The following is a 27,639-nucleotide window of genomic DNA, read 5'->3' as shown; positions in this document are numbered from 1 at the left end:
GCCCTGTGTCTGTCCCTGGCTGAGCGCTTGCCCTGCATCAGACCGTGCATTCAGAGGTTCTTTTGGACAGGCGTGTAGGCAGGCAGCTCCGGGACCAGGCTGTTCTTGCCCAGTGTCTGGCTTGGAGGAGCATTGCTGGTTGTAAGGGGAGGCTGTTCCTGGCAGGCTCTTGGGAGGGGACTAGAGCTGGGAAAGGAAGAACTGGGAAGCGACAGGGAAGGGAGTTGAGGGGCCAAAGGCTACAGGGGTGGGGTAAGAGGGCTCTTGCAACTAGAGTAGGGAGCAAGCGTTGGTTCTTTTTCCGGAAACAAGTGCTCGCTGTGCATTTGCCACGGTCCGTGCCCTGTGTTGGTGAGCACTGATGCCATCCAGCTCTCCAGGCTGTCATGCTGCACCATGGCTCTGGGCCTTCTGTAAGAGTAGAGATTTGGGGAGCACAGTGCATGATGCCAGTCACCCATCCCCGAGTCAGCACATGTTGCTCACACATCTGCCCTCAACCAGGCCCTCTGCAGGTGCTGGGGTTACAAGAACATCTGGGACAATGGTGGGGACTGGGAACTCAGCAGGGAAGGGGTCTCCCCAATCAAGGATGCCTCTGTATCATTCCCTGAATCCCAGGGTTTAACCCTGGCTTCCCGTTCAACTCTCCTGGGAGCTTTTCCCGATCCTTGTGTCCAGGCCCATGAAGCAAATTGAATCTCTAGGGTGGACTCAGGCGCCAGGGTGTTGACTGACTCCGGCATGCTGCGAACCACGCAGTCCACAGAGTGCCACCCTGCGGCTAGGCGGGGGATGGGAGGCGAGGGTGCGGGAGGTTCAGGCCTGCCCTCTTCACCTGTGGGTTTCCATTCTGGTCACATGTTAGTATCACCTGGGGAGCTCAGGAAATCCTGTTACCTGGGTTCTTGGGGGTTCTCACGGGTGCCCAGGTTTGGAGACGGCTGCTCTAGGACACTCAGGCTCCAGTGGGACAGGGTGGGGCATACATGAGCCACCTGGGAAGCAGGTCATTGAAAGTCATGCGCTATGCCTGCCACTGCAGGCAGCACACACCTGGGCTGAGGAACCTGGGCAGGAGGGCCCGCCTGGGGCGTTGGAGGCCCGCGTGGGAGGAGAGAGGCTGAGTGAGACTTGCTGAGAGCCATGAGCATGTCGTCTGGGAGGGCTCGGGTGAGTAGGGTAAGATGGGAGGGGTTTATCCCAGTCTGAGAGTCCATCCAGGATCCAGAGGTTAACAGTTACACCCAGAATTGAAAATTTATCATTTGTCCAGCTTAAAAAGGCAGATAACCAAAACTGTGCTTGAATGGGAACCTATTTCAGGGTCTGGCACACTAATGACTCTTTTTCATTGTGTTTATGATTTGTAATTAACATGATTCTAGTAGCCTTATTTTTAATTGATGAGTGGGCAGTGCCACTTCAATGAAGAACGATGAGAAACATGACTTGTCTTTTGTAAAAAACTAACATCTAGTCTAGAACATACCGTTCAGCCACAGGTAATACTACTTAATGTTTACATTTTATGCAAGCAGGGTAGTAACTTTTAAAAATTACTGCTACCGAGAATCACATTTCTGGCTTTTTTAAAATAAGTATTTCAGAAACATGACACAAAAACTAATTAAACATTGAACATTTGCATTAGTGAGTCTAATGGTTAAAAATGATGAGTGAAGCTCCAGTATTATCTTTTCTCTCTGCAGTATGTTGAGGTAGGTTTGCATATGAACACAGTGGGAGGGAACAATTTGATTTTGGTGTCACCGGGACAATTTAGATATAAGTATGTGCATGCATTGTTTTACATTTATGATTAGTGTTTGTATAGCATGCTAATACAGCAATTAAGTTTTCTGTAGTTCTGTCATTTAAAATTCATTGCATACTTGAATGTATTTCATTTGCATAATTTCTAGTCTTGCTTAATTATTGAAAGGCCTCAACTTGCATATGTGTGTTTTCCTGTAGGGATAGGAGTGTCAGGAGCTCACGTAGGGTTTTTATTGCCTGTGTTCCGATCATGACGTACTTGCCTTTTAGAATTTGTGTTTCAAGTTAAGTTTAAAATTTGGGGAGTGGGAAGTATTTCTGAGAGCCCTCTTTGTGGGAAGTATTTCTGAGAGCACTTTTTGTGGCCACTGAATGCAGATGATGTCAGGCTGCCTACACCACGGCCTCGCTGACCACCCCTGGTGGCCCACCCTGCCCTGTGTTGAAGGCCGGGCCCCTTCCTGGCACGCAGGCCTTCTCTCCTGGCTGCTGCACACGGCTTCATTGGCCAGGCTGTTTTCGACCTTGCCCCGGGCCAACCGGCACACATTTCCCTGTGTCCTCCGTGCTCTGTCTCTCCCCACCTCTGTCTTCTTTACTATCAAAACCAAACCCAGAAGCATGTGCTCGTTCTTACTTGTCCCAAGTGAGCACACGCGTCTTTCTCCCCGAGTGTCAGGGCCGTGGCCCCCTTTGGGTCTGACAGAATCGCTGCACGTCGTGATCACTTGTGCACTCAGCGAGGAAAGACTGAGGGTCCCTTCTGGGGCAAACAGCGTTCCAAGCCCTCGGACAAACATTCCGCCCTTGTGGACCTCACATTTTGGTGGGAGAAGACAAACATTACACTGAGAAGTAGATTTGATGTGCTGTGGAAGGTGAGGAGTGCTGTGGGGAAAGGCCTGGGATCAGCTTGGTGGGATGGTGAGGGCCGAGGAGGGGAAGGGGCTGTTGAAGTAGGTGGGTAGCGGTCAGGGTGGGCCACTGAGGAGCTGACTTTGAGGAGCTTGGGAGGCAGCTGTGCAGGCGCGTGGGGGTGCATTCCTATCTGGTTCATGCTTTGGAGAGGGCTTACCTGTTCCCTTACTGTGTTTCCCATCGGGGAGTAGTGCCCACCAGACACAGGTGATGAGGAGGGAGAACAGTAGGTAACAGGAAGCAGTACCGTGGGCTCTTCCCGCAGCCGGGGAGGTGGAGACCGAGAGGGGGCGCTCTTGTGGAAAGGCGGCTCCGTCCCTGCACAGACGGAGAGCAGCGGACAGTGGCTGTCCTCGAAAGGGCAGCCAGTCAACAGCCTGGGCTCGGTGACCCCTGTGGTCTGTTGCAGCTCAGCTCTGCCACCGTGGCCCAGAGCAGCCACAGGGAATCCATATAAAGGAAGTCACACAGCTGTGTTCCCATAACACTTTATTTACAAAAGTCGGTGGGCAGGATTGGCTGGTGGTCAGTTCACTGACCCTGTTCTGGATGAAATTGGTCCCAGCAGAGGAACGGTACGTTCAGAGAGAGGCACTGAGGCAGGAGAGGTGTGGCATTTAAGGAATATTTAAGCAGCATAGTAAAAGCGGGAGGGGCCACGGTGAGTGATGAGTGTCGGCCTCTTGGTCAGAGAAGCAGGAAGGGCCAGGCCCGCAGGAACCGTCAGCCTAGGCAGGGCTTGGGCTTTTATGCTGAGCACGATTAGAAGCAATTGGAAGTTTTTCGGGGTGGTGGTGTTAAAATGATGGGATTTTCACAGGGTCTCTGTGGCCAGAGTGCAGAGAAAGGACCGTGGGGTCTGTGTCCACCCACTGCTGGACAGTCCCCCATGAGCCTGGCTAGTCTTCAGCATCTCTGTATCCAGGACTGAGCAGCGGGTGGGAGAGTGGCTGGGGCTGCGTGAATGAATGTTGTTGTGTGTGTATCTGTGGGTGGCTCTCAGCCTGCGGATTTGTCCCCAGGTCTTTGGAGACTTGAGATCACATGGCTCTCCTGAGCAGTGTGGGCCCTCAGGTCAGGAGCTGGGGCTTGGCTTCAGTTTGCCTTTGTGTCCGTGTGACTCTGGGCATGTTAACCACATTTCCTGAGCCCGTCTCCTCGTCTGCAGATAGGGACAGTAATAGCCTTCTGTGATTAGTGGGATTAAAGCAGCACTGTGTGAAGCACGAAGCCTGGTGAGGACCCAGCCCTTCCTTAGTTCACCTATGGGTATGGCAATTTTGGGACAAAGAAAAAGAAGTAATCTTCTGTAATTGTTATTGCCAAGAGACAGACAGGCTTGAAATAACAATGAGGTGAAGACGGGTCTGGATGAAGCCCGTGACTCTGAGAGGGTTATCTGTGAAGCTGACTTTAACTTGAAGTAGAAGCTGGTTTCACTCAAGTCTGACCATCACCCCGGCCTTGTAATTTTATGCCTTCCCATCACTGGGGGCAGGGCTGGATACCCAACAGAAGGAGCTCTGCGTCTGGCAATCCGCCAGCACATCCCAGTGAAAGAGGCCTGATTCTGGAGGTGCTCAGGTGGGTGGGTCGTTAACCACCCGGAAGGCACTGCAGAACCATGCCCGGCACTTCCATGCATACTCGGGGCTGGTTATTCCTTTTGTCATTGTTAGAATGTTTTTGTTTTTGTTTTTGTTTTTGAGGCGGAGTCTCGCTCTGTCACCCAGGCTGGAGTGCAGTGGCGCGATCTCGGCTCACTGCACGCTCCGCCTCCCAGGTTTACGCGATTCTCCTGCCTCAGCCTCCCGAGTAGCTGGGACTACAAGCGCCCGCCACCATGCCCGGCTAATTTTTTGTATTTTTATTAGAGATGGGGTTTCACCGTGTTAGCCAGGATGGTTTCGATCTCCTGACCTCATGATCAGCCCTCCGTGGCCTCCCACAGTGCTGGAATTACAGGCGTGAGCCACCATGCCTGGCCAGTCAGTGTTAGAATCATGTGAAGCAATACGCTCTTTGGAATACTACTATTGCCTCATTTTATGGGAAAATAGAGGCCAGGTGGGAATAATGGCCACACCTTTGCTCCATCACGAGGACTCTGAGTGTCTCCCTCTGGAGTGCATCTTGGCAGCTAGACTGTTCTTTGCCTCTCTCCAGAATACCGTAATTCACCGAGCGATTGTTTTCTGGAGAGAGTGTTCTCCCCTCAGGCACCTCCTCCCATTGGGTTGGGGATGCGTTTGACACGCGTGTAACCAGGCTGTTGGGTTGTGACCCACTGCCCTTTCTGCCAGGGCTACTTGGAAATCACGCATTATGAACCTTGAAGGTGTCCGGTATTCCTTTGAGCTAAAAGTTCACTGTAGGAAGTTTACTTCAGGAAGTAATTGACATTGTTAGCTGATGTATGTTTTAGAATACTGGACAATTAGAAATAATCAAAATACTCACAAATTGGGGAAAGGTGACATAGAAATGCGTATGATGGAAGCCAGTGTCGCCTTCCAGATGGATGTTTTAGAACAGGGTGGGCAAGGCCGGGCGCGGTGGCTCAAGCCTGTAATCCCAGCACTTTGGGAGGCCGAGACGGGCGGATCACGAGGTCAGGAGATCAAGACCATCCTGGCTAACACGGTGAAACCCCGTCTCTACTAAAAAATACAAAAAACTAGCCGGGCGAGGTGGCGGGCGCCTGTAGTCCCAGCTACTTGGGAGGCTGAGGCAGGAGAATGGCGTAAACCCGGGAGGCGGAACTTGCAGTGAGCTGAGATCCGGCCACTGCACTCCAGCCTGGGTAACAGAGCGAGACTCTGTCTCAAAAAAAAAAAAAGAACAGGGTGGGCAAATGTTTTCTGTAAAGGCCTAGAGAGTAAATATTTGAGCCTGTGGACCGTGTGGTCTCTTGTAGCCACTCCACTCTGCTGCGATAGGGCAAAAGCAGCCACACACAGCACATACACAGATGGGCTGTGCCCTGTCCAGCAAAATTTTATTTACACAAATAGGTGATGGGCCTTAGTTTGCTGATTCCTGTTGTAGAACAGGACTTCATGACAGTGGGAATATGGTCATGATTTTAAAGGGAAAGGACCAGTCATAAAAGATTCATAAACTGGGCTATGTTAAAGTTAGGAACTTCTCTTCATCAAAGACGTCATTAATAGGGTGAAAAGGCAAGTCACAGAAGGAGGCTGTTTACAGCAGGGCTCACATGTGTACTATCTAGATATGAACGCCTGTGAGTCAGAAAGGAGGAGGCAGATGGCCTCATAGGAGGGACTAATACATCTGTACTCACACTTCACAGATGCAGACACCCAACGGCATCCCTTCGTCTCCTGGGAAATTCAGATGAAAACGAAATGGAGCTTGATAGCTACCACTGCAAAGCCATCTGAAAGGCTGATGCGAAAAGGTTCCACAGTGTCAAGTGTTGGCAAGGATGTAGGACATTGGGAATTTGCATACACTTCTGACGGGAGTAGAATCACTTTGAAAATCCTTTAGCAAAGTCTTTCAGAGGTATGCAAACCTAGCAGGCCTACTCCCAGGTATACACTTAACAGAAGTGCATAGCATGTACCGTAAAAGGGAGCTTCAAGAAATTTTAAAGCAAAAACTGGAAACAGCACAAATGTGTGTTAACAGAATGGATTTCACACACGGCCGTGTTACGCAGCAGTGGAGGAAGGAACTACTGTGACGCGTTATAACGTGAATGAGTTTTCAAGTGTAACGCTGAATGCAAACAGCCAGACAGAAAAAATGCCACTTAGGAGGGGAGGAGGTAAGGGACGGTGACTGAGAAGCCTGCTAAGACGGTGATGGTCTGGCTTTTACCTGGGTGGTGTTGACAGGTGTGTTCAGTTTGTGATAATTCACACATGATTTTGGGGTACATCTTTAAGAATGCTGTACTTCAGTAAGCGTTTATTAAAAAGAAGCTTCAATGGTGTGATCCTAATGTGTTAACACGAGTGTGCCTGAGCGTAATTTATAATGCAGAATAGAGGCCAGTGGAAACTTGAGAATGGAAGGAAGGCCAGTGCTCACACAGCTGAAGTCTGGCTTCATGCTCGAGGCCTGGACTCTCTGAGTCCCGCTGTCCTTCAGGTCAGCTTTTCTTGATGGACGTGCAGCTTGTGATTGTCCCCTCCCGTCAGAGGGTGGCCGCTGCAACTCCACACTTCGCACATTCACTTTCGTTCACAGCAGCAGCCAAGGAAAGCCCTGGCTTGGCTCCTATCCCCTGTTGGGCCACCTCTCCACCCCCGAACTGTCAGTCATGGTGGCTGGAGGATGGCTTAGCCGTGTAGCTTAGCCCAGGGGAGGCCTCTCCTGAAGGAAGAGGCTCCTCATCCGGACCGCAAGGGTTGGGCAGAGGGAGATATGGCTCCCAGAGCAGCTTCAGGGCTCTGTTCCAGCGAGGATGAGTAGTTGTTTGGTGGTTACCACAGTGATGTCTACTACAGATGTGGAAGCACTTTCAAAGGCAGAAAGCGCCATCCGGGATGTATTTGTTCATGCAGTCACTCGTTCATATGTGATTCACCCAGTGAAAGCTTGTGTGCCCGCCATCTGGTTGGCACCATGAGGGGCTGGTCCCGAGTGAACATCCTCCTAGAGGCTGCTGGAGTGCTGGATGACCAGCCGTGCCTCGTGGGAAAAGTGACTAGTGACCAGGAGCCTGGTCAGACCTCATGGGAGAAGTGACCACTGGAGACACTTGAGGGATGAGAAAGACGCGGCCAGGCACAGCAGTAAGACTGCCAGGAAAAAAAACAAGGAGAAAAACTTTTTTTCTTTTTTTTTTGAGACAGAGTCTTGCTCTGTCGCCTGGGCTGGAGTGCAGTGGCCGGATCTCAGCTCACTGCAAGCTCCGCCTCCCGGGTTTACGCCATTCTCCTGGCTCAGCCTCCCGAGTAGCTGGGACTACAGATGCCCGCCACCTCGCCCGGCTAGTTTTTTTTTTGTATTTTTAGTAGAGACGGGGTTTCACCGTCTTAGCCAGGATGGTCTCGATCTCCTGACCTCGTGATCCGCCCGTCTCGGCCTCCCAAAGTGCTGGGATTACAGGCTTGAGCCACCGCGCCCGGCCAAAAGCTCACAGTTTCTTAGAAAACTAAGCATATCCCAGTGTTATGGCTCAGTAACTCGACTCCTAGGTATTTAACCATGAAAACCCAAAGCGTGTGCCCACGAAAATCCTGTGCAGGAATATAACAAACCCCAAACTGGAAACAACCCAAATGCTCATTGACAGGTGAATCTTTAACAAACTGGTGGATCCATTCAAGGGACGCAGCTAGACAAAGGAAACCACAGCTGATTCGTGTAACTTGGATCTGTCTTGGAAGGCGCTGTGCTGCCGAGTGCAGGAAAATCTCACACAAAGCGCAGGTCCTGAGTGACTGCGTTTCTGGGGAGTCCTAGGGCAGCGTCAGCCATGCACAGTGAGGAGGTGAGCGCCTCCCCGGCCAGGATTGGGATGGATTGCAGAGGGTACTGGGAAGTGTATGGGGGCAGGGGGATGGAAGTGTGTATCTTCCTTGGAGGAGTAGTTACATAGCTGGAAGCCCTTGTCAAAAGCCACCAAACTGATTGCTTAAAATGGGCGCATCTTATTTTATAAATTAGAATTGGCCATTTATATCTGGGGGTTTGCATCTGCAGATTCAACCAATTGTGCATCGAAAATACTTGGGAAAAAAAAGGCCGGGCGCGGTGGCTCACGCCTGTAATCCCAGCACTTTGGGAGGCCGAGGCGGGTGAATAATGAGGTCAAGAGATCGAGACCATCCTGGACAACATGATGAAACCCTGTCTCTACTAAAAATACAAAAATTAGCTGGGCATAGTGGTGGGTGCCTGTAATCCCAGCTACTCGGGAGGCTGAGGCAGGAGAATCACTTGAACCTGGGGGGCGGACGTTGTGGGGAACCAAGATCATGCCACTGCACTCCAGCCTGGTGACAGAGCGAGACTGTCTCAAAAAAAAAAAAAAAGTAACAGTGCAACAAAAGATAATATAAATAAAAAACAAGAGTATTATAACAATTACTTACGTAGCATTTACCTTGTGTCAGGTGTCATAAGTCATCTAGAGATTATTTATTCAGGCAGATGTGCATAGGTTACACGCAAATACTGCAGCATTTTATATAAGGGTCTTGCATAGCTAAGAATTTTGGTATTCTTGGCTGGGCGTGGTGGCTCAAGCCTGTAATCCCAGCACTTTGGGAGGCCGAGACGGGCGGATCACGAGGTCAGGAGATCGAGACCGTCCTGGCTAACCTGGTGAAACCCCGTCTCTACTAAAAAAATACAAAAAACTAGCCGGGTGAGGTGGCGGGCACCTGTAGTCCCAGCTACTCGGGAGGCTGAGGCAGGAGAATGGTGTAAACCCGGGAGGCAGAGCTTGCAGTGAGCTGAGATCCAGCGACTGCACTCCAGCCTGGGCAACAGAGCGAGACTCTGTCTCAAAAAAAAAAAAAAAAAAAAAAAAAGAATTTTAGTATTCCAAAATTCCCATACTTAGGGACAACTATATATTGTCAATAATGTCAAGTTAAAAAGTAGAAATAAGGCAACAGAAAACATGAAATCCCGGGCAGTCTGGCCCAGGAATCAGGCTCTTCATGACCTCCTTGTGCTGCCTGGCCCTTTCTGACTTCAGGTCCCCTTTACGTACTGGTGCTGCGGCTGCCACAGGCCCATGAGTCTTTGAAGATGGCACATTTGCATAAGTGACAGTACATACACACGTATGTGTATATGTGCATGCATGTGTACATGTATGTGTGTGTGTGCGTGGTTGCTGTTAGACTGTTCAGACTTCGGAATCCTTTCTGGTGTATGAGACCTCTAGAGAAGGGCTTGTTTAATCTTGCAGCCCTGCTGTCGAAGAACCTTGGGCCCACCTGCTGCAGAGCCTGTGGGGCTCTTGTCTGGCTGAGTGGAGAGGGCCTGCACCGGGAGGCTGGGGACGCAGGCCCGGGCCGCTTCCTCAGTGCTGTCAGGAGTGGTGCTTGTGTTGTGTGGAGCTGGCCGAACTTCGCTGTGGGTGTTTCTTTTTTCCCAATTTGTGCTCCTCTCGGTGTCAGATTTCAGAATGCCAAGCTCAGGTAGGATGCAAGCCTTTTTATTTCTCACTTCTAACAGGGACTCCATGAATTAGCTATAACCATGTATATTTTTTGTTTTTTTTTATTTCTCACCCAGGGTTACCTTCCTGCCAATGTAGACCGGAGACCAGCCACTCTCCAGAGAAAACAAAAAGAATATTTTGCATTTATTGAGCACTATTACGATTCCAGGAATGACGAAGTTCACCAGGACACATACAGGCAGGTGGGGATCTTTTCTGTTTTTCGTATGTTGCCTGAAGTACTTTGTTTGGTGTGATTTATAGGAGGAAATGTTTTAATCAAAACCATGTGGAGTTGGTCAGAGTTAAAGATGCAGGCCCCTGATTAGCCCACAGAGTTTTATTTTCTAATAAGTACATTTTAAAACAAATAATGGCAAATTTCCTCCGATAGTACTATCTTGCTTGTCTTCAGTTCCCTCTACAAGAGGAAAAAGAGTATTTTAAATTGGGGTTACAAAATAAATGCCTGGGATTCCTGAGACCAGCCTTGGTGTGATGGTGGGAGTTTGTATCACAGTGAGCTGCTGTCTGGTGATCAAAGGCCATTCCTAAAGGGCCAGCCCAGGCATTTAGCTGGATGGCACGGGGACGGAGAGGTTGCTTGGGACTTCACTGGCGCTGGGCTCTTTGGTCCGGTTAGGGATGTGATACCAGCCCAGGAAAGCTGTGTTCATCAGCTTCGTTTTGCAGGGGACACACTTCAGACCATAGCAGAAGGTGTAGCCAAGTTACCATTTTGCAATTTAGTTTAATATAAAGTGTGTCTAATGATGGTTTCTTAAATAGTCAGTTGACAGATGATGTACGTAATGGGAAAATACTTAAAATTGATTTATGATTCACACTGCCCTCAGAATTTGCTGTTAGAATAGCTCTTTGAGGACTTTATAGTTCTCACTCTCTTTGTAATATGTGAAAGGTCAAAATGGTAGCTCTTAATTGGCATCATTGTCTCAGCTATCTGAAATCAGCTTGTGGGTTTCCTGATGCACGGCAGGAATGTTTCCCTCTGCAAACCCTGCTTCTAGGTGAAGGAGCTTTGCCACGTTTTCTCTCTCAGACGTGGGATAGCTACAGCTATCCACGTTGGTTTTATCTGTTTAAAAAAAAAAAAAAAAAAAAGGCCAAATATACACCTTACCTCTGTTACATAATCAAAGATTCTTTAAGTTAAATGCCTTCCTGGACGGCATCTTCCAAGATGGATGGGACACAGGGCTGCAGGAGGAAAAGTGACTTAGGAGTGAGGCTGTGGCAAAGCGGCCCCTCCATTTCCTTCCAGGCCGGAGCTGCCCGTGGCCCGTCTTGCCTTCTGTCCCACACCAGGGCCCCTGGGCCTCACTGGGCCACCACTCAGTTACTCTGGGAAACCGATTTGATATACAGATTACTTTGGATTGGCTTAAGGAAATATTAGCTTACCTGGCCTCCTTTGCCACTCCACTGGTTTTAGGAAATTGATAAATTTGGCATTGTTTTGAACCCGTTTTTAAATGCATTTTAATTTCAGAAAAGATTTCAAAAGGATGACACTAGCATCTATCTGCGAGTTTACCAAGCAGAATTCTGTTAGGAGTTTTTGAAGAGAAAGTTAATGACGAACAGGTTGCATACATCTTTATTTAGTTACTGTGATAGGTAATAAAAAGATTCCAGATTATTGTGAATTCCCAGACTATTTCTGCATTAATACAGATGAGACATGCATCCGGCAACATGGTAGTTTTTCCTGTCTGCCTGATGCTTTGAGGCCTCTTGGAACTGTGCCTTCTACGTTCTCGCCATCACCATTTCAGGCAGAGCTGGGCCCAGTGGGGGTTTGGAGACCCTGGTTTCTCCTTTACATCCACTTAGGCGTTTGACCTGTGGACTGAGCCTGACCGGTCGTCTGACCCGCAGTGGGCAGTGCTGCCCCTGCACACTGATGGAGGGAGCAGGATGGGGGTGGTCTCGGCAGGTTCCCCACTCGCTTTCCATCCTTTCTTCATTTGATTTTTATGTGCTCACTCTTCTGCTGAAGATGTTATGTCAGAGCCACATGGATTCAGAGTTAAACGTTCATCTGGTCTGTCTGTTCCTCCCTCAGTAAGCTCTCTTGTGGCCTTTTTCTGACTTGCCCAGTTCTGTGTATGATGGGAGGCCGGCAGGATGGAAGGAGGGATGCGTAGAGCCCCACGTGCCCAGCCTTGTGGAGGACCGCCTGTCTAACGTTGGAGCCTCTCCTGACAGTGAGGATGATGGCAGGGGTCGGGTCTGGTGGGCGCTGCCTCGTCTGCTTAATAAATGTGTGACAGGTGCTCCTTTGTAAGGGGGGCTGTGCTGGCCCTGGTCATGCAGAGGTGGCTCAGACCTGGTTCATGCCCTGCAGGAGCTTACGCTGCTCATGCCGGGACAGATGTGTGTCCACACAAGTGTAACTGTATGGGAGAGCAGTTAGGCCTCCAGGACACCCTGACAAGAGACCTGGGCCCTTGTCCCTGCTGGCACCTGGGCTCCTGCATGGGGCCAGCTGCAGTCCTTTGGCCCTGCCTGTCTGGATAGAGTAGTGCTGCTTCTGCCTCTTCCTTCTCATCCTCCTCTTCCTCCTGCTCTTCCTCCCCTTCCTCCTCCTCCCCTTCCTCCTCCTCCTGCTCTTCCTCCCCTTCCTCCTCCTCCTCGGCAGCGCTGCTGCTGGCAGGCCTCCTTTGGCACGCATTACAGATGTGTGTGCACCTCAGCTTATTCCATTTGACTGTTGACTCACAGTCTTACTTGATGTTCACCAGTAACCTTTTGAGATACTTGGAGCAGGCATTTTGTAGACAAGGAAACTGAGGCCTGGCCACAGTGTGATAAGTGGCAGAGTGACGGTGTCCCAGCCTCCTGGGTGTTAGAGTCCTCTGTGGAGATGTGCAAGGATGGGGTGAAATGAAATGCAATCGTAGCATCTCCCTTGGCATTGAAATTTGCCTGTCTTCCCTCAGCCCATTGGCGCCGTTATCCTGGATAAACGGGAGCGTGGGCTGGTGTGAGATGTTCACGTGGGATGCTGGGAGGCAGCCTGTGATGCCAGCCCAAGCTCACAACACTCTTGTTTGGTTGCTTCTTGAAGCCACAAGTGTCCCCCTCTGCAGTGTTGGGGACTTTATTATGACTCTCATGTCAGATGGTGGCCAAGCAGGAACCAGCCGACACTAACAGAGGCTTTCAAATGCTTCCTTTGAAAAATGTTCTAGATTCCCCCAGGACTTCATAAAGTGGAGAAAAATGTGGCCTCTGTCCAAGAAGAAGCTGTCACAGCCGAAAACGTGTAAACTATTGATGTACTTGAATTGCTCTCTGTGTCAGAGGCTGAAAATCGATGTTTACTAATTGCTGTGGCTGATGTACTAAGCGGCCGAGGCCTGCTCTGTTCCCTAATCACGCCGCAATGGCTGCTGGATGGGGTCAGTGTTAAGCAAGCCTGTTGCCTAGGACTGGGCAAGCTGTTCGGAAAGAATAGACTTTGGTGCCTCCTTCAGGGGAGAAGGCGGTAACAGAACAAGAATCCTCAAGGAGAGAGCAGGGTAGACGCAGGGGAAGGACTTCCCTCAGTGTTGCGGTTTTAATCATAATGCTTGCAATGATGTTTGTTGTCACGTAACATAAATGTCTTTTCTCCTGCTTCTCCAGATCCACATAGACATCCCTCGCATGAGCCCTGAAGCGTTGATCCTGCAGCCCAAGGTGACGGAGGTAAGACACTCTTGCCGTGGGGCAGTTCCCCTTGTTGGGAGTGGCTGATGCCCGCTGTGCTAACCAGACAGTGGGTGCAGCCGGAGGTGCTTGCCCAGAAGCAAGGTTGCTGTGGCGAACTGCCAGTGCGTCTGGCCCTTGTGGACACAGTTGCTGACAGGAATCTTATTTGTTCTTTGAATGTTTTTACTGTATAATATTGACACACAGCAAGCAATGTATGTAATACACATGTGTGGATGTATGCACTCATGATCCACCACCAGATTGAGGAACCAGAACCCCCCAGTGCTGCCCAGCGACACACATGGCCATGACCTCAGGCCTGACCCAGAGCACTGAGGCTGCTTATGTATCCCCCACCCCCTGCAACCCCCTTCCTGGATGATGCTTTCTTGCCTTTTATGTTTTCGATTCTTTGTGACTTTCATTCATGGGACAGTAGGAACACAATGTATTCATTTAATTTGGGTCTTTCGGAGCTGCATCACTCTTTGTGTAGTCTGGTCTCTGCCTCTTGTTTTTTTCCTTTATTTATCTAGAGACAGAGGCTTGCTCTGTCTCGCAGGCTGGAGTGCAGTGGTGTCATCTCAGCTCACTGCAGCCTCCACCTCCTGGGTTCAGGTGATTCTTTTGCCTCAGCCTCCCTGGGCTGGGATTACAGGCACCCACCACTGTACCTAACTAATTTTTGTATTTTCTGTAGAGATGGGGATTTGCTGTGTTGGCCAGGCTGGTCTCGAACTCCTGATCTCAAGTGCTCTGCCCTCCTTGGCCTCCCAAAATGCTGGCATTACAGGTGTGAGCGACGGCGCCCGGCCTCTCTCATTGTTTTCTAAGATTCAGCGAATCTGTTGTATCTAGTTGTATAATGGTTTGTTATTTAAATATTCCACACTCTCCTTCGCCTTCTTCCTGTTGGACATTTGGGTTGTTTCTGATGTTTTGCTGTTAGGAAGGGTGTTATCTGGAGCCTTCACGTACGTTTATGCAGGTGCCCACAGGTAAGGTTTCTCTAAGGCGTTTACAAAGCAGTACAATGATTGCATCACTGGGTGTGGTGTGTGCTTGTTGTACCTTCAAGATAATGTCCACACACTTCCCAGACGGCCTCTGCCAACACATCTCCCCTCTGCAGCGTGTGAGCGTTCCCTCCGCGCGCCGCACTTCTTTGCCAGTTCTTCATGCCGCGGACTTCTTGTTTTTGTTGCTCTGGTGGATATTCCTACTGGAGTCCTCAGTTCGTTTCTCTGGTTGCTCTCAGAGTTAAATATCTCTGTATATTTACGGATGTCTTCTGTCTTCCCCCTTCGGCAAAATGTTCCTGCCTTTTGCCCATTTTTCTTTTGGTTTGCTGATTCACTCTTTCATGAGTTATTGATCTTGACATGGGAAGAATTCTGATTCTTTGTCAGTTTGTATGTTGCAAAGATCTTCTGCCCCCTGCAGCTTTTCTCTTCCTTTTCTCCTGGTGGATCTTGATGATCAGAAGTTGTTAGCTTTAGTGTGGTTGAACTTCACAGTCTCTTTTGGTGAGCACTGGTTCGCGCTTTATCTGAAGAACCTCTTTCTACACATGAAGGTGTCTGCCCAGATTTTCATCCAAAAGTTTTGCTTTTCATGCCTCCGTGTTCAATTCATCTGCAGTTGATGGCTGTGTGATGGGAGGTAGGAATCTGTTTAATTTCCTCCTGAGACAGCGGCAGGCCCCATACTGTTGTTGGGTCCAGCTCGTCTACCGTATTTGCGACGTCACTCCTGTTTTCTGTCACTACCACATTCATATAGATCTGTGTTGTGTGTTTTTTGTTTTTGGTCCCAGTATTTAGGGAGTCTTCCCTTCATATTGCACCTTGCAAGTAATTTAGCTTCATGAAGTCCTCCTACCTGGTGGGGGCGCACACCGCCCAGTAGTTTCCTCTTCACCGTGGATGGCCAGTCCCACCCCTTGTTCTTCCACACACATCTCAGAGTCAGTTTGCCAAGGTCTTTCACTTGGTTTTTGTTTTTGAGGTCTGTTTGGTTTATGACTGGAATTGCATGGAATCTTTCTGTTGCATGGAAAGTTAGGGGTCAGAAAAGACAATTTTCAGTTTGGGAGAATGGATAGCTTTATGAAATTAAATATTTATTTTCGTGAACGTGCTCGTTCCTCTTTTAAAAGTCATTTTTAATGCTTTTCAGTGAAACTTTGGAATTTTCCCCATGAAGGGACTTGTACATGTGTTACCTACCAATGGAGGGTTTCCAGGTTCTTGATGCTTTGAATAAAGAATTGGACAAAATGCACAAACAAAGCAAGGAAAGAATGAAGCAACAACAGCAGAGAGTTATTGAAAATGAAAGCACACTCCTCAGTCAGTAGTGGACCTGAGCAAGCAGCTCAAGGGCCTGGTAGCTGAATTTTCTGGGGTTTAAATACCCTCTAGAGGTTTCCCATTGGTTACTTGGTGTACACCCTATGTAAATAAAGTAGTGGCCCACGATCAGTCTGATTGGTTGCAGAAAGTGATGAATCGGAGGCTGAAGTCACAAAGTTACACTTCTATGCAGATGAAGTCTTGGCCTGGGACCAATCAGAGGTACTTTCAGTATTTCATCTGCCACGCAGAAAAAGGGTGGATTGTGAAGGGAGTAGCCTCTGGTTCTTTTGTTACCTGGGCACGGAAAGTTTTTTTTTTTTTTTTTAGTTCTAGGAAGCTAGTGTGAATTGGCCATAGGTTACCTGCCTCCAGACCCTATTCTCCTGCCTCACATATTTTATTAGATTTATTCTTAGTTATCATATTTTTTCTTGTTATAGTAAATGTTATCTCTTTAAAGCTGAATTTTTTTATCGTTTGAAATATTTTGTTTTGCATGTTGATTGCTTCAGTAAATGCACTTTTAAACTTTGACATTTCTTGTCTGTGCAGTAAATCTGTTAAAAAACAACTCAGGATTGTTAAAGCAAAAGTACTTATAGATTGTAGAATACAAAAAGAGAAAATTAGTGTCCAACGGAAGGAGCCATTATGAGACGCTTCTCTTTGATTGTCCTTTTTAGTAATTGTGCTTATCATACCTGGAAAATGAAATAATTCATTATAATCTCCTTTTTACTTACGATTTTAAAAATGGGAAATAGAGCCTGCCACAAGATCTTTGGTTTATTCTTATTTATTTTTTCCTACCACTTGCCACATTCTTTGTACGGCTGACCTCTCGGCCCCTTGGTCTCAGAGTGTGGACCCTGAGTCACTGCTAGCGGTAGCAATTGGTCCTCTTGTCTCTGACCCCCGTGGGCCTCGAGCTGTTGGTTTGGAAAGCTTCCCCTGTCAATTGAGAAAAATGATGAGACAACTCTTGATCATTTTAGGAGGTTTATTTGCCAAAGTTAAGGAAGCACGCCTGGAATTCAGGTCTGTGTTTTCTCCCACGATGATTTTCAGGGCTCCAAATTTAAAGGGGACAGGGCCGGATATTGAGAAGTGCACAATTTTCATGTAAGAGGGAGATAGAGAACAACAGTCATTCATGCCTTTGTCTGGCTCAGTGAATCTGCATTTTTTCTTTTAAACGTAAAATGACATAGACAAATGGAGCAGAGGGAAGATGCAGGGAGTCTGTGTGTTACATAAGATAACCTAGACACAATGGGGCTGGGGAACAATCAGATACGCATCTGTGTCTGGTGGGCCGGGGGAGACTGCACCTGTAAACATAAGCTATCCATTTACACTGCCATGGTGAAATGTTTGCAGAAGCACCTTAAAAGGTCTTGCAGCTCACTAGGAATTTCCTTGTGGGCAAAATATGGGGGAGGCGTGTAGCTTCATCTTGTGGCCTTCTTATTTTGGAACCAAAAGGGGAAGGGAGGTTTGCGTCGCCCAGTTCCCAGCTGGACTTTTCCCTTTGGCTCAATAAGTTTGGGATTTCAAGATTCAGTTTCCTTTCACGCCCTCGGCAGTGGGTCTTGCTCGGCTCCCACGTGCTCCCCCTGGGGGGTGCTGATCCTCTCCAGGTCCCAGCTCAGCAATGCTTGGCAGAGTGGATCAACTTGGAGGGTAGATGAGCTTCTGGGAGAGCCAGGCTCCTGCAGGCTGGCAGAGTGTGAAGAGTGGGTAACCTGAGCACAGCCTTGTGTGTGTGGGGAAACTGAATGATGCGCAAGGGGCTTTAGGAAAGTATTGAAATGTTTGTCTTGGCCGGGCGTGGTGGCTCACGCCTGTAATCCCAGCACTTCGAGAGGCCAAGGCAAGTAGATCACCTGAGGTCAGGAGTTCAAGACCAGCCTGGCCAACATGGCGAAACTTTGTCTCTATGAAAAATTAAAAAATTAGCCAGGCGTAGTGGGGTGTACCTGTAGTCCCAGCTACTTGGGAGGCTGAGGCAGGAGAATTGCTTGAACCTTGGAGGTGGAGGCTGCAGTGAGCCGAGGTGGCGCCACTGCAGTCCAGCCTGGGTGACAGAGCAGTACTTTGTCTCAAAAAAAAAAGTTTGTCTTGTGTTGGCCAGTAGAAAACATTGAGTTATGGTTTCTGGCATTGTAGAGGTTAGATTTGAATACATCTGCAAGTGATGGCAAATCCCTAATTATGGTGCCTTCACAGGACAGAACTCGATGACTGTCTCCAGTACGAGGTCATTGTCAGCAAATTGTTTGTTCCTCTGTGTGCTTGTCTTTGACCTCGTGGTCCAGGGCGGCTGGCCTAGCACTCTTCATCACATTTGCCTTCCACTGGCAGGGCTAATAAGGCATGGGTAGAGAAGGCCGTACCCCCACTTTAAACGTGTGTCCCAGCAGCTGCGCATAGCTCTTTGGCTTGTTTCTTACTGGCTGTGACTTAGCCTGTCATCCGAAGTGACATGGTTGTATAGTTAGGTGTATGGATCAGGGAAAATGTAACTTTGAGTTTTTTAGTTATGTGCTCCCCTAAAGTTTGGGCTTCTAGTAGGAAGAAGGATTTCTGCCGTAAGCATCCCTCCAGCCCCCTGCATCTATGGAAACACTGACTTATCCGTTCCACAGGTGATGGTTGGGTCCACGGTGATCAGTTGCTACTTTCCTTCTCTTCCTCCTTTTCTCCTTCCTTTTCTCTTTCTCTCCCTCTGGTCAGCTTTATCGAGGTCTAATAAAATCCACCTATTTTAGGTTTATAATTGGATGTTTTGACAGCTGTGAGTTTTTTTTTTCTTTGTTTGCTTGTTTGTTTGTTTTGAGACGGAGCCTTGCTCTGTTGCCCAGGCTGCTGGAGTGCAGTGGCGCGATCTCGGCTCACTGCAACCTCCGCCTCCTGGGTTCAAGCAATTCTCCTGCCTCAGCCTCCCGAGTAGCTGGGATTATAGGCACCCACCACCATGTCCAGCTAATTTTTGTATTTTCAGTAGAGACGAGGTTTCACCATCTTGGTCAGGCCGGTCTTGAACTCCTGATCTCGAGATCCACCAGCCTCGGCCTCCCAAAGTGCTGGGATTACAGGTTTGAGTAACCACGCCCAGCTTGACAGCTGTGTTTATAGGTGTGTACCAACCCCCTAATATGTGATACAGAACATTTCCGTCACTCTGCGAGGTTCCCCGTCCCTTTGTGTCAGTGTCCTCTCCCCACCCTTGCCCTTGACAACTGCTGATCTTTCTGTCAATAGAGTTCTGCTCTTTTGTAGAATTTCATATAAATGGAATCGTGCAAACTGTAGACTTCAGTCTGTGTCTTCTTTTACTTGGCATCGTGTTTTTGAGGTTCGTGCCTGCTGTTGCAAGTATCAGTAGTTCATTGCCTTTTCCTGCTGAGTAGTATTCCCGTATGGCCATACCACAGTGTGTGTGTCTGTGCACCAGTTGACGGACACTGGAGTTCTTTCTAATTTTTGCCCGTTACAAACTCAATTTTCTCTAAGCCTTCATGTGCTCATCCTAGTGGCGAAAGCAAACATCCTGGTCGCACTGCCGATTTTAAAGGGAAGTCTTTTAACACTTTAAACACTGACTTGTGGTTTTAATCTTTACTATGTTAAGGAGGGTGCCTTGCTCTTATTTTTAAAATCATGAATGGTTATGGAGGTTTATCAAATCCTTTTTCCTCCCATCCTCTGAGATATGTTTTTGCTTCTTTGATCTGTTAACCTAGTGAATTCTATTAGATTTTCTTATATTGAGCCAACTGTATATATATCCCTGAAATAAATCCAAATTGGTCACAATGGATTTTTAAAAGTGTATTTCAGAAGTTTGTTGGCATCTCACGTGCCAGGCCACCCTGCAGGATTAAGTTTGCTAATGTGTGATGTGCCACGCTGCCAGACATGGAAGCCAGGTTTCTCTTTAATTTGGAGAGTGCTTTCTGACCATTGTACTGATTCTTCAGTTAAGCTCTAATGTGGAGTCTTCTCAGCTGTGTTGTTTTCTCTGGTAATAGTGACCCTGTGATGTTTGCTGTGAAAGTATTGTTTATTTTCAGTACTTAGCTCTTTGGACGTAATGAAACCCCTGTGTTTTGCTAACCTATCAAGATACCTGACGTGGGCACAAAACGTGGTCTGTAAATTAACATATTTGAATGAGGCGAATGTTGAGTGATTCACACACCAAATGTAGCATTACTGCTTGTCGCGAGAGAGTTCTAGCCATTAATTAGGTTGTAAACATATAGTCAGTAGTTTTGGTATACTCAGTGTGGATTTTATGTGATATATGGTTGTCTTTTAACCCATATTCTAGATTTCTACAGTTTGATTTTGGTTTCATTCATCAAGTGTTATAATTCATACGGGGAGAATGTTCCTTGAATCATGTTGCAGAAACTTGAGTTGTAAATAATTTCTTCTTTCCGAGGTTATGATGCTTCTGGATTTTGAGGGCTGTACATCCCACAGGTCTTCTCAGGAGAATTCTCTGTTTTGCTCCTCTCCCAGAAATTATCTCCATGGCGCTTTATATACTGTGATGTCACACTGCTGATGTATATAGTAGAATTATGGTATTTTAAAATTTCTCAAATCAGATTGTTTATAAGTAAACATGAGTACAGCAACATTTTCAATTTCAATATAGTTCCTTTTTAGTTACGCAGAGTCTCTCAGCTCCCTTGTGTGCATTGAACTGCTGGTGTTCCGGGCCTACCTTGGAGGCATGTGGGGTGTTTGTTAGGTGGACATGGTGAAGACTGAGGTCCTTGGTAGGGGACCTCAAGCCACTCCTGGGCGCCTTCTGCGGGAGAGTGCTGTTGAGGTTTTTAGGAAGAACCTTTTGCTTCTGAATTAGCACGTGTGTTCTGGCGTTCAGGTTTCTAAAGTTTGGCAAGCAAACTGGGAATGCCTCTAGTTTTTAAATTTCTTCCGCCCTGGTGGTAACCAGTAGTAGCAACCATTTTTATTATTGTTGAGTATTAACTGATTTGCGAAAAGATACCTTGGGAAGAGTTTAAAATTTGTACTACTTTTAATGAATTCCCACTCTCTGACAAAGATGCGAACATCACGAATGTTACTAGAACTTCAGTAGCTAATGATATGCAGTGAGTACTTCTTGTTTGAACCACTTCAGATTATTCCGTGTTGTCCTTAAACACAGCCACATCCATAAGTCGTCCTTCCTTTACTGCCCTTTGCTAGATAATATCACCACTTAAGCGACAGCTCGCTCATTGCAATGCAAGTTGCTGTCCTGGTACAGGGCCCCGCTGTGTCCGCTAGACCAGCCCTTCCATTGAGCTGACTGTTCGCCTCTACTCAGAGTGCACTGAGCTGACTGTTCGCCTCCACTCAGAGTGCACTGAGCTGACTGTTCTCCTCCACTCAGAGTGCACTGAGCTGACTGTTCTCCTCCACTCAGAGTGCACTGAGCTGACTGTTCGCCTCCACTCAGAGTCCACTGAGCTGACTGTTCGCCTCCACTCAGAGTGCACTGAGCTGACTGTTCGCCTCCACTCAGAGTGCACTGAGCTGACTGTTCGCCTCCACTCAGAGTGCACTGAGCGGACTGTTCGCCTCCACTCAGAGTCCACTGAGCTGACTGTTCGCCTCCACTCAGAGTCCACTGAGCTGACTGTTCGCCTCCACTCAGAGTGCACTGAGCTGACTGTTCGCCTCCACTCAGAGTCCACTGAGCTGACTGTTCGCCTCCACTCAGAGTGCACTGAGCTGACTGTTCGCCTCCACTCAGAGTCCACTGAGCTGACTGTTCGCCTCCACTCAGAGTGCACTGAGCTGACTGTTTGCCTCCAGAGTCCCGTCACTTAGAGCCCCGTTCAAGTGGGCACATTGTTTTCGCCTTTCCTGCGATAACTGCAAGTAACACATCTGGATTTTTGACACACAAAGGTGTAAGGTTGTGATTCCTGAAGAACAGCAGCAGGCAGGCACCCGGTGGGCACGGGGTGACGTGAAGACTCCGATGTCTGTCCTCAGCGGCACACAGTTGAAGTGAGGGATGAAGACATGTGCATGAAACCCAGAGAGACCATGTACAGTTGTCAGTGAAACCACAGTTTGCATCCTGCCGACTCCATTCCAGGGTGGCTGAAAGAATTGGAGAGGACAGCCCGAGGAGGGGCAGCGTATGGGGCACTCGACTCTGGAGGGTCATACTGAATTGCTGGGGCTGCCTCGCTTCCCTGCTCTGTGGTTTCTTCTATTTCCCGGCCCGGTTGGGCCGCGGACCCTCTCTGGTGTACCTGGTGTCTCTGTGGATCTTTTCTGCCGGGGACTCTGCAGCCCAGCCTCATGGCCTGCAGGGTGCAAGACCGCGGCCTGGTGAGTGCCTGGGGCCAGGGGCCAAGGTGAAGCTCAGTGGCCCAGCCACCCCAGGCTGCAGGCGAATGGGCTCCCCTTCGAGAACCCACAGCAGAGCAAGGTAGCAGAGCAAGGTTCAGCCTGCAGGGGTGGCTGTACTCGGGGAAGCCGTGGACCAGACCCTCTCCCTGCATCGAGCCAGCCTGTGTGCCCTCCCCACCCTGGTGGCTGCTCCGGCTGGCTAGGCCTCTCCTCTGAGATTCTTGGCTCTGTACCTCTGGCTTTTGCCGCTTGAATTTGGGGACTTGTCGGCTCTTCCTGTTTCACTTTAGTGGACTTCCACCCTAGCTCTTGCCTCTGGTCACTGCTCTGAGTGTGAGTCTAGAGGGGCCAGCAAGGTCCTGAGGGAGTTGTGAGGAATCGGGCCCTGTCCGGGGGCGTGGGGAGTCTGAGAGGCCCCCTCAGTGTTCTGCAGCTGCCAGGTCTTCCTGTGCCTGCCCCAGCAGGGTAAGAAGCAGCACACGGGAGCGTGTTTCCTTTTGGCTGGGCCGCTGCTGTGGGACGGCCCCAGTGGAGCGGGGAGGAAAGGAATTTCCTTAAAGAGGTTCTTACCTGACTTCTTTTCTGTCTGAGACTGTCTAAGGCAGCAGTGGAGGCACTGGGTAGTGGTTGGGATTGAGGGGTGGCAGGAACTCCCAGCAAACCGGGAAAAGCGTCAGTTGCTCAGAGCTTGCCCGGCTGCTGCTGAGGGCCCTGCCGCCAGTGGATGCACCTTCAAGGGAGGTGGCATGCTTAACTTTTACCCAAACCCTTTTAAGTGTCACCCTGTAGACTTTGAAAATGCTTATTTGGAAAAAATGATGTGAAATCTGTCATATATATATGTATGTATGTGTATATATGTGTGTGTATATATACACATATCTAAATTTAAAAAGTATATATATGTCTATATTTACCAGTCTGAGAGCAAAAGCTTAGAACTGGCTCAATGTAGTTTTTTGAGGGGGGAAAAAAAGGTACGATTATTTGATGCAGGGCTTCAAAGTCCCACAGCATGTGTCCCTTGGTGTTGGGGATGGGACCTCTTTTTCTTCCAAAAGGCTTTCAGTGATGTCTGCTGTGTGGCGAGCTCATTGTGGTGAAAATCACGCGGCAGGATAATTTCAGGGTAACCCTCGGCAATACCTTCCGAATGCGCTCTCAGCTGTGAGCGCTTTCCTGGCTTGCCTGCTGGTGACTAGGATGAGAATTTTTATTTTTTTATTTTTATTTTATTTTTTTTTTGAGACGGATTTTTACTCTTTTTGCCCAGGCTGGAGTGCAATGGCGTGATCTCGGCTCACAGCAACCTCCGCCTCCCGGGTTCAAGCCATTCTCCTGCATCAGCCTCCGGAGTAGCTGGGATTACAGGCAGCACCACCGTACCTGGCTAATTTTGTATTTTTAGTAGAGACGGGGTTTCTCCATGTTGGTCAGGCTGGTCTCGAACTCCTGACCTCAGGTGATCTGCCTGCCTTGGCCTCCCAAAGTGGTGGGATTACAGGCGTGAGCCGCCGTGCCTGGCCGAGAAAATGTTTTAAAGCCTCTGCAGCTTTCTGAGGGGGACGGTGGGGACCCTCAGGTGCCACAGTACAAATCAGGTGATTTGGGAAGGAGTTTTAAAAATGATACTAAATTACTTTGGGATTAGAACTAGTTTTTGCCATTTCAGAATACTGGCATAACTCGTATGAAGTGATTTAAGACAAAAGATAAAAGGAATGAGTCAGTGAGAACAGTAGCAGCTGCAAGGAAAGGGAAGCCCGGGCCTGGAGAAGGCCTCTGTCCTTTCTGATGGAGATAGTCATCCTGTCAGGTGGCCTCACAGCCTGCCAGCATGAAGAGGAGCTCGGGATCTGTGACTGTCACCTCTGCTCAGAGTCTTTCGTGAACAAGTTGGTAAAGCAGCGGATTGATTTGGGTCCGTGCAGGGTGTTCTGAGTAGCCACCCCCTGGGCTGGCATTCTTAGCTTCCAGCCCTGCAGCCGGCCCCGGGAAGGAGGGCACGGGGTGGGCGCCGGAAGAGGAGCCTACAGTTGGCTGGCAGGTGGGGGAACAGGCAGGGTCTCTGGGGACTGAGCTGAGTGGGGGTCTCAAGGCGGACACTCGAGGGCCAGAGGTCCTAGAGATTGGGGCCAAGGGAGCCTCTGGGGCATGGCCAGGGATGTCCTGAACCTGGGAGCCGAGCTTCCCCCTGCCTTGCTGGTTTCCCGCAGGTTGTTCCACAGCCTGTGGGCAGGCAGGAATCAGACCATCGTTCTGGGGTCATGACTTTCCAGTGTCCCAGGCATTCTCTGTTTGTGGAAACTTGTTTCCATTGTTGTAGGTGGTGGGGATTTTCCTCTTCCGAGTCTAGACAAGGCTGATCTGTGGTAGCATTTTAAGAGATCGGTTTCCGTCTGCTGCGTTGGTGGGATGGCTGCTGCTTTTGCACTTTTCTGGTGGGTTGGTGGGAGGTCCTGCTGCTGGGGTAAGTTGAGCTAGGATGATTTGCAGGCAGGTGAGGCTCACATTAGCCTTTCAGCCACGTGCGGGGAGCCTGGGACCTGTGACCCGCGACCTGCGACCTGCGTTTGGCTTAGTCGAGGATGGAGCCATCTTGGTTCTTGGTGTGTCCCCAGCACAGCAGTGATGGGAGAAAGGGCGGCTGCAGGAAATTCAAGCAAGTAATTTACCTTTTCTTCCCTGGTGCTACCCAAAGAAATGTAAATCATATATGTTTTCTTACTTTCTAAATTAATAGCTATCGTTGGAGGGAGCTAAGCAGCCAGGAGGTGAGTTTAGATCCGTAATTACACAAAGAGCAAGGAGAGCCTGCCCAGAATAAATGTTGGGGAGGGCTGCATGGCTCTGCGCGGTTTGTGGCAGTGATGTAATTGGCGAGGCTGGTGTGCGTTTAGGATAGGTGAGCTGCCTGGGTGCCGCTGTCTACAGTGGGGACGGTGGGCCTGGACACAGCTTGCAGGCAGCACATCCCTGAGCAGGAAACATGCTCAGGCCTTCTCTTAGCAGCAGGGACTCGGCACTGATGGCAGATGCGGAAGCACGCACCGTGGGTTTCATCTGGCAGGTCCTCTCCATCCCAGATGCTTGGCTTATTGGAAATAGGAAGGCTTTTCAGGGAGAAAAGAAACAGCTCTCCACCTACGAGCAAGTCACTAAGGAAAGGCTGTTCAGTCCGTTTCTCAGCCACATGTAGTTCCCAGATAGACGCTGAGCTGTTTCACTGGCCCGTGGCTGTGTGTGTGTGTTCTTTTTTGTGTATGTGCGCATGTGCCTCTGTGTATGTACACGGGCTCTTTCCTCCCTGTGTATATGTGCGCGTGAGCTTTTCATGTGTGTGCGTGTGTGTTCTCTGCATGTGTGCATGAGCTTTTCCCTGTGGGTGTGGATCGATGCACTTACACTCTTCTGTGTGTGTGTACACGGGATTTTCTCTGCGCTCTTCTCCGTGTGTGCTCTTCTTCATGTGTGTGTGCTCTTCTCTGTGTGCATGTGCTCTTCTCCACATGTGTGCGCTCTTCTGTGTGTGTGTGCTCTTCTCTGTGTGTGTGTGCTTTTCATGTGTGTGTGCTCTTCACGTGTGTGTGCTCTTCTGTATGTGTGCTCTACACGTGTGTGTGTGCTGCTCTCTGTGCATGTGCTCTTCTCCACGTGTGTTTGCTCTTGTGTGTGTGTGTGTGTGTGCTCTTCTCTGTGTGTGCTCTTCTGTGTGTGTGCTCTTCTCAGTGTGTGTGCGTGTGTTCTTCTCCGTGTGTGCACACATGCTCTTTTCTCTGCATAGAAGGCTCCTCTCCTCCTCCCGCCTCAGCTTTCACCCCCCTCTCTTCCCGTCACCTCTCTGCAGTCTCCCTTCACCAAGTGCTCCTATCTTCCCTGTCCCTTTCGATGGAGTTACTTCTGCCCCTTCCTCTCTGTGCGTTTTTCCACTCAGACAGTGGGGGCCCGGAGGTCCTGACTGGTTGATGTTTGAAGTGCCAGGCTGCAGCATTGCCTGGTAGAGGAAACAGATGGGAGAGGCTGATCACAAACCCAGGCAGGCACCCATGGCATTCATTATCTGTCCCCACAGACTCCCAGAATGAGCCCAGGCCCTGCCAATGGCACAAAACCTGGAGAAGGGAGGAAGGGGAGGGCTCACATGCAGGGCACCAGGGAGCAGCTGCACCATCCGCGCCTGCACCGTCCGCGCCTGCACAGTCCGCGCCTCCACCGTCCGCGCCTCCACCGTCCGCACCTCCATTCAGCCACAAAGAGCTTCCCAGTCCTCCTCTGTGCTGGCCGTGCAGGACTGAGGGTGCCGCAGTAAAGGGTGTGGAGGAAACCCTTCCCAGAGACCCATCTTGAACTGGGCGAGAGCCGCAGGCCAGAGCCGGGCTGGCGCGGTGGAGGAGCTGCTGCTTTGGGTGGGGAGGTGGTAGAGGAGCTTGTCTCTGAGGAGATGCATGTGAACTAAGACCTTGGGTGGAACATCGTGGGAGCTGTGGGAAGTTTGGGAGGTGGGGATTCCAGGTGGAAAGAGCAGCAGTGCAAAGGCCCCGAGACAGCTGCGGAGTGGCTGGGCCTGGTGAGAGAGCACCCAGTGCCGGTTTGGAGGCCAGAGAGCAGGGAGTGGCTGGGCACGCACCTGAAGCCGTGCTCAGGAGTGCGTGGTCTCATCAGGGTCTTGGGAAGCCACGGGGACGGACGGTGTGACCTGACGTTTTTAGCAGCAATCTCTGCTGCTCAGCAGGATGCGGAGCGTGGGGGTGTTAGCAGGAAGACCAGCCAGGAGACTCACTGTGGACCAGGCACAAGGTGATGGTGGTCAGGCTTGTGGCAGTGGAGTAGGGGGAAAGGGTTGGATGCCACACCCGTCTGGGGTTTGCTATAGTGGTGATGGCCTCTGGGGTCCGCAGGTCTCCCTGGGATTCTCTGAGGGGTGGGCCTCAGGGGCAATGGCCTAAAAGCACGTGCCTTTAGTGGCAGAGCCAGGCTTTGTGTGCAGTGTCATACGCTGCCACAGGACACCCGCTTTTCACTGTTTTAGCCTGCTTGCTGCGTTAAAGGTCATTTTTGTTCAATGCTTGAGCTGGCTGTCCTTTATTTACATGTTAGTGGGATGACAGCGGACATCAAGCAGAGTTCAATCTGAAGAATTTGGACTGACTGTTAGCTTTCTTCAGTCAATAAGAAATCGGAATTCTCCATTTTTCCTCAAAGTAGTACACGCGTGCTCTTTTAAAGGGCATTACTACCCAGGCTGGTGCAGAGCGTCCCGGCGTCTGGGTGGACGGAGGCCCTCTGCCCTGACTTGGATGAGGGGAAGAAGGTAAT

The 27,639-nt window shown here is 49.5% G+C and overlaps 1 protein-coding gene across 13 annotated transcripts in view; it reads left to right on the top strand.

The window, feature by feature from the left end:
- TBC1D22A (TBC1 domain family member 22A) overlaps window positions 1-27,639 on the top strand; it is a 414,723-nt gene that overhangs the window by 125,038 nt on the left and 262,046 nt on the right. For all 13 annotated transcript variants that reach the window (XR_012418607.1, XR_012418608.1, XR_012418606.1 and 10 more), the window contains 2 exons: window positions 9,928-10,056; window positions 13,508-13,570. Coding sequence is in view for 10 of the 13 variants with exons in the window: in XM_065521728.2 (XP_065377800.1) it covers window positions 9,928-10,056; window positions 13,508-13,570 (192 nt within the window). In the remaining 3 variants the exon portion in view is untranslated. The remainder of the gene's footprint in view (window positions 1-9,927; window positions 10,057-13,507; window positions 13,571-27,639) is intronic.

This window comes from Macaca fascicularis, chromosome 10, assembly GCF_037993035.2.
Source record: "Macaca fascicularis isolate 582-1 chromosome 10, T2T-MFA8v1.1".
NCBI classification, from domain to species: domain Eukaryota; kingdom Metazoa; phylum Chordata; class Mammalia; order Primates; family Cercopithecidae; genus Macaca; species Macaca fascicularis.
This window is presented reverse-complemented; position numbering and strand designations above follow the sequence as displayed.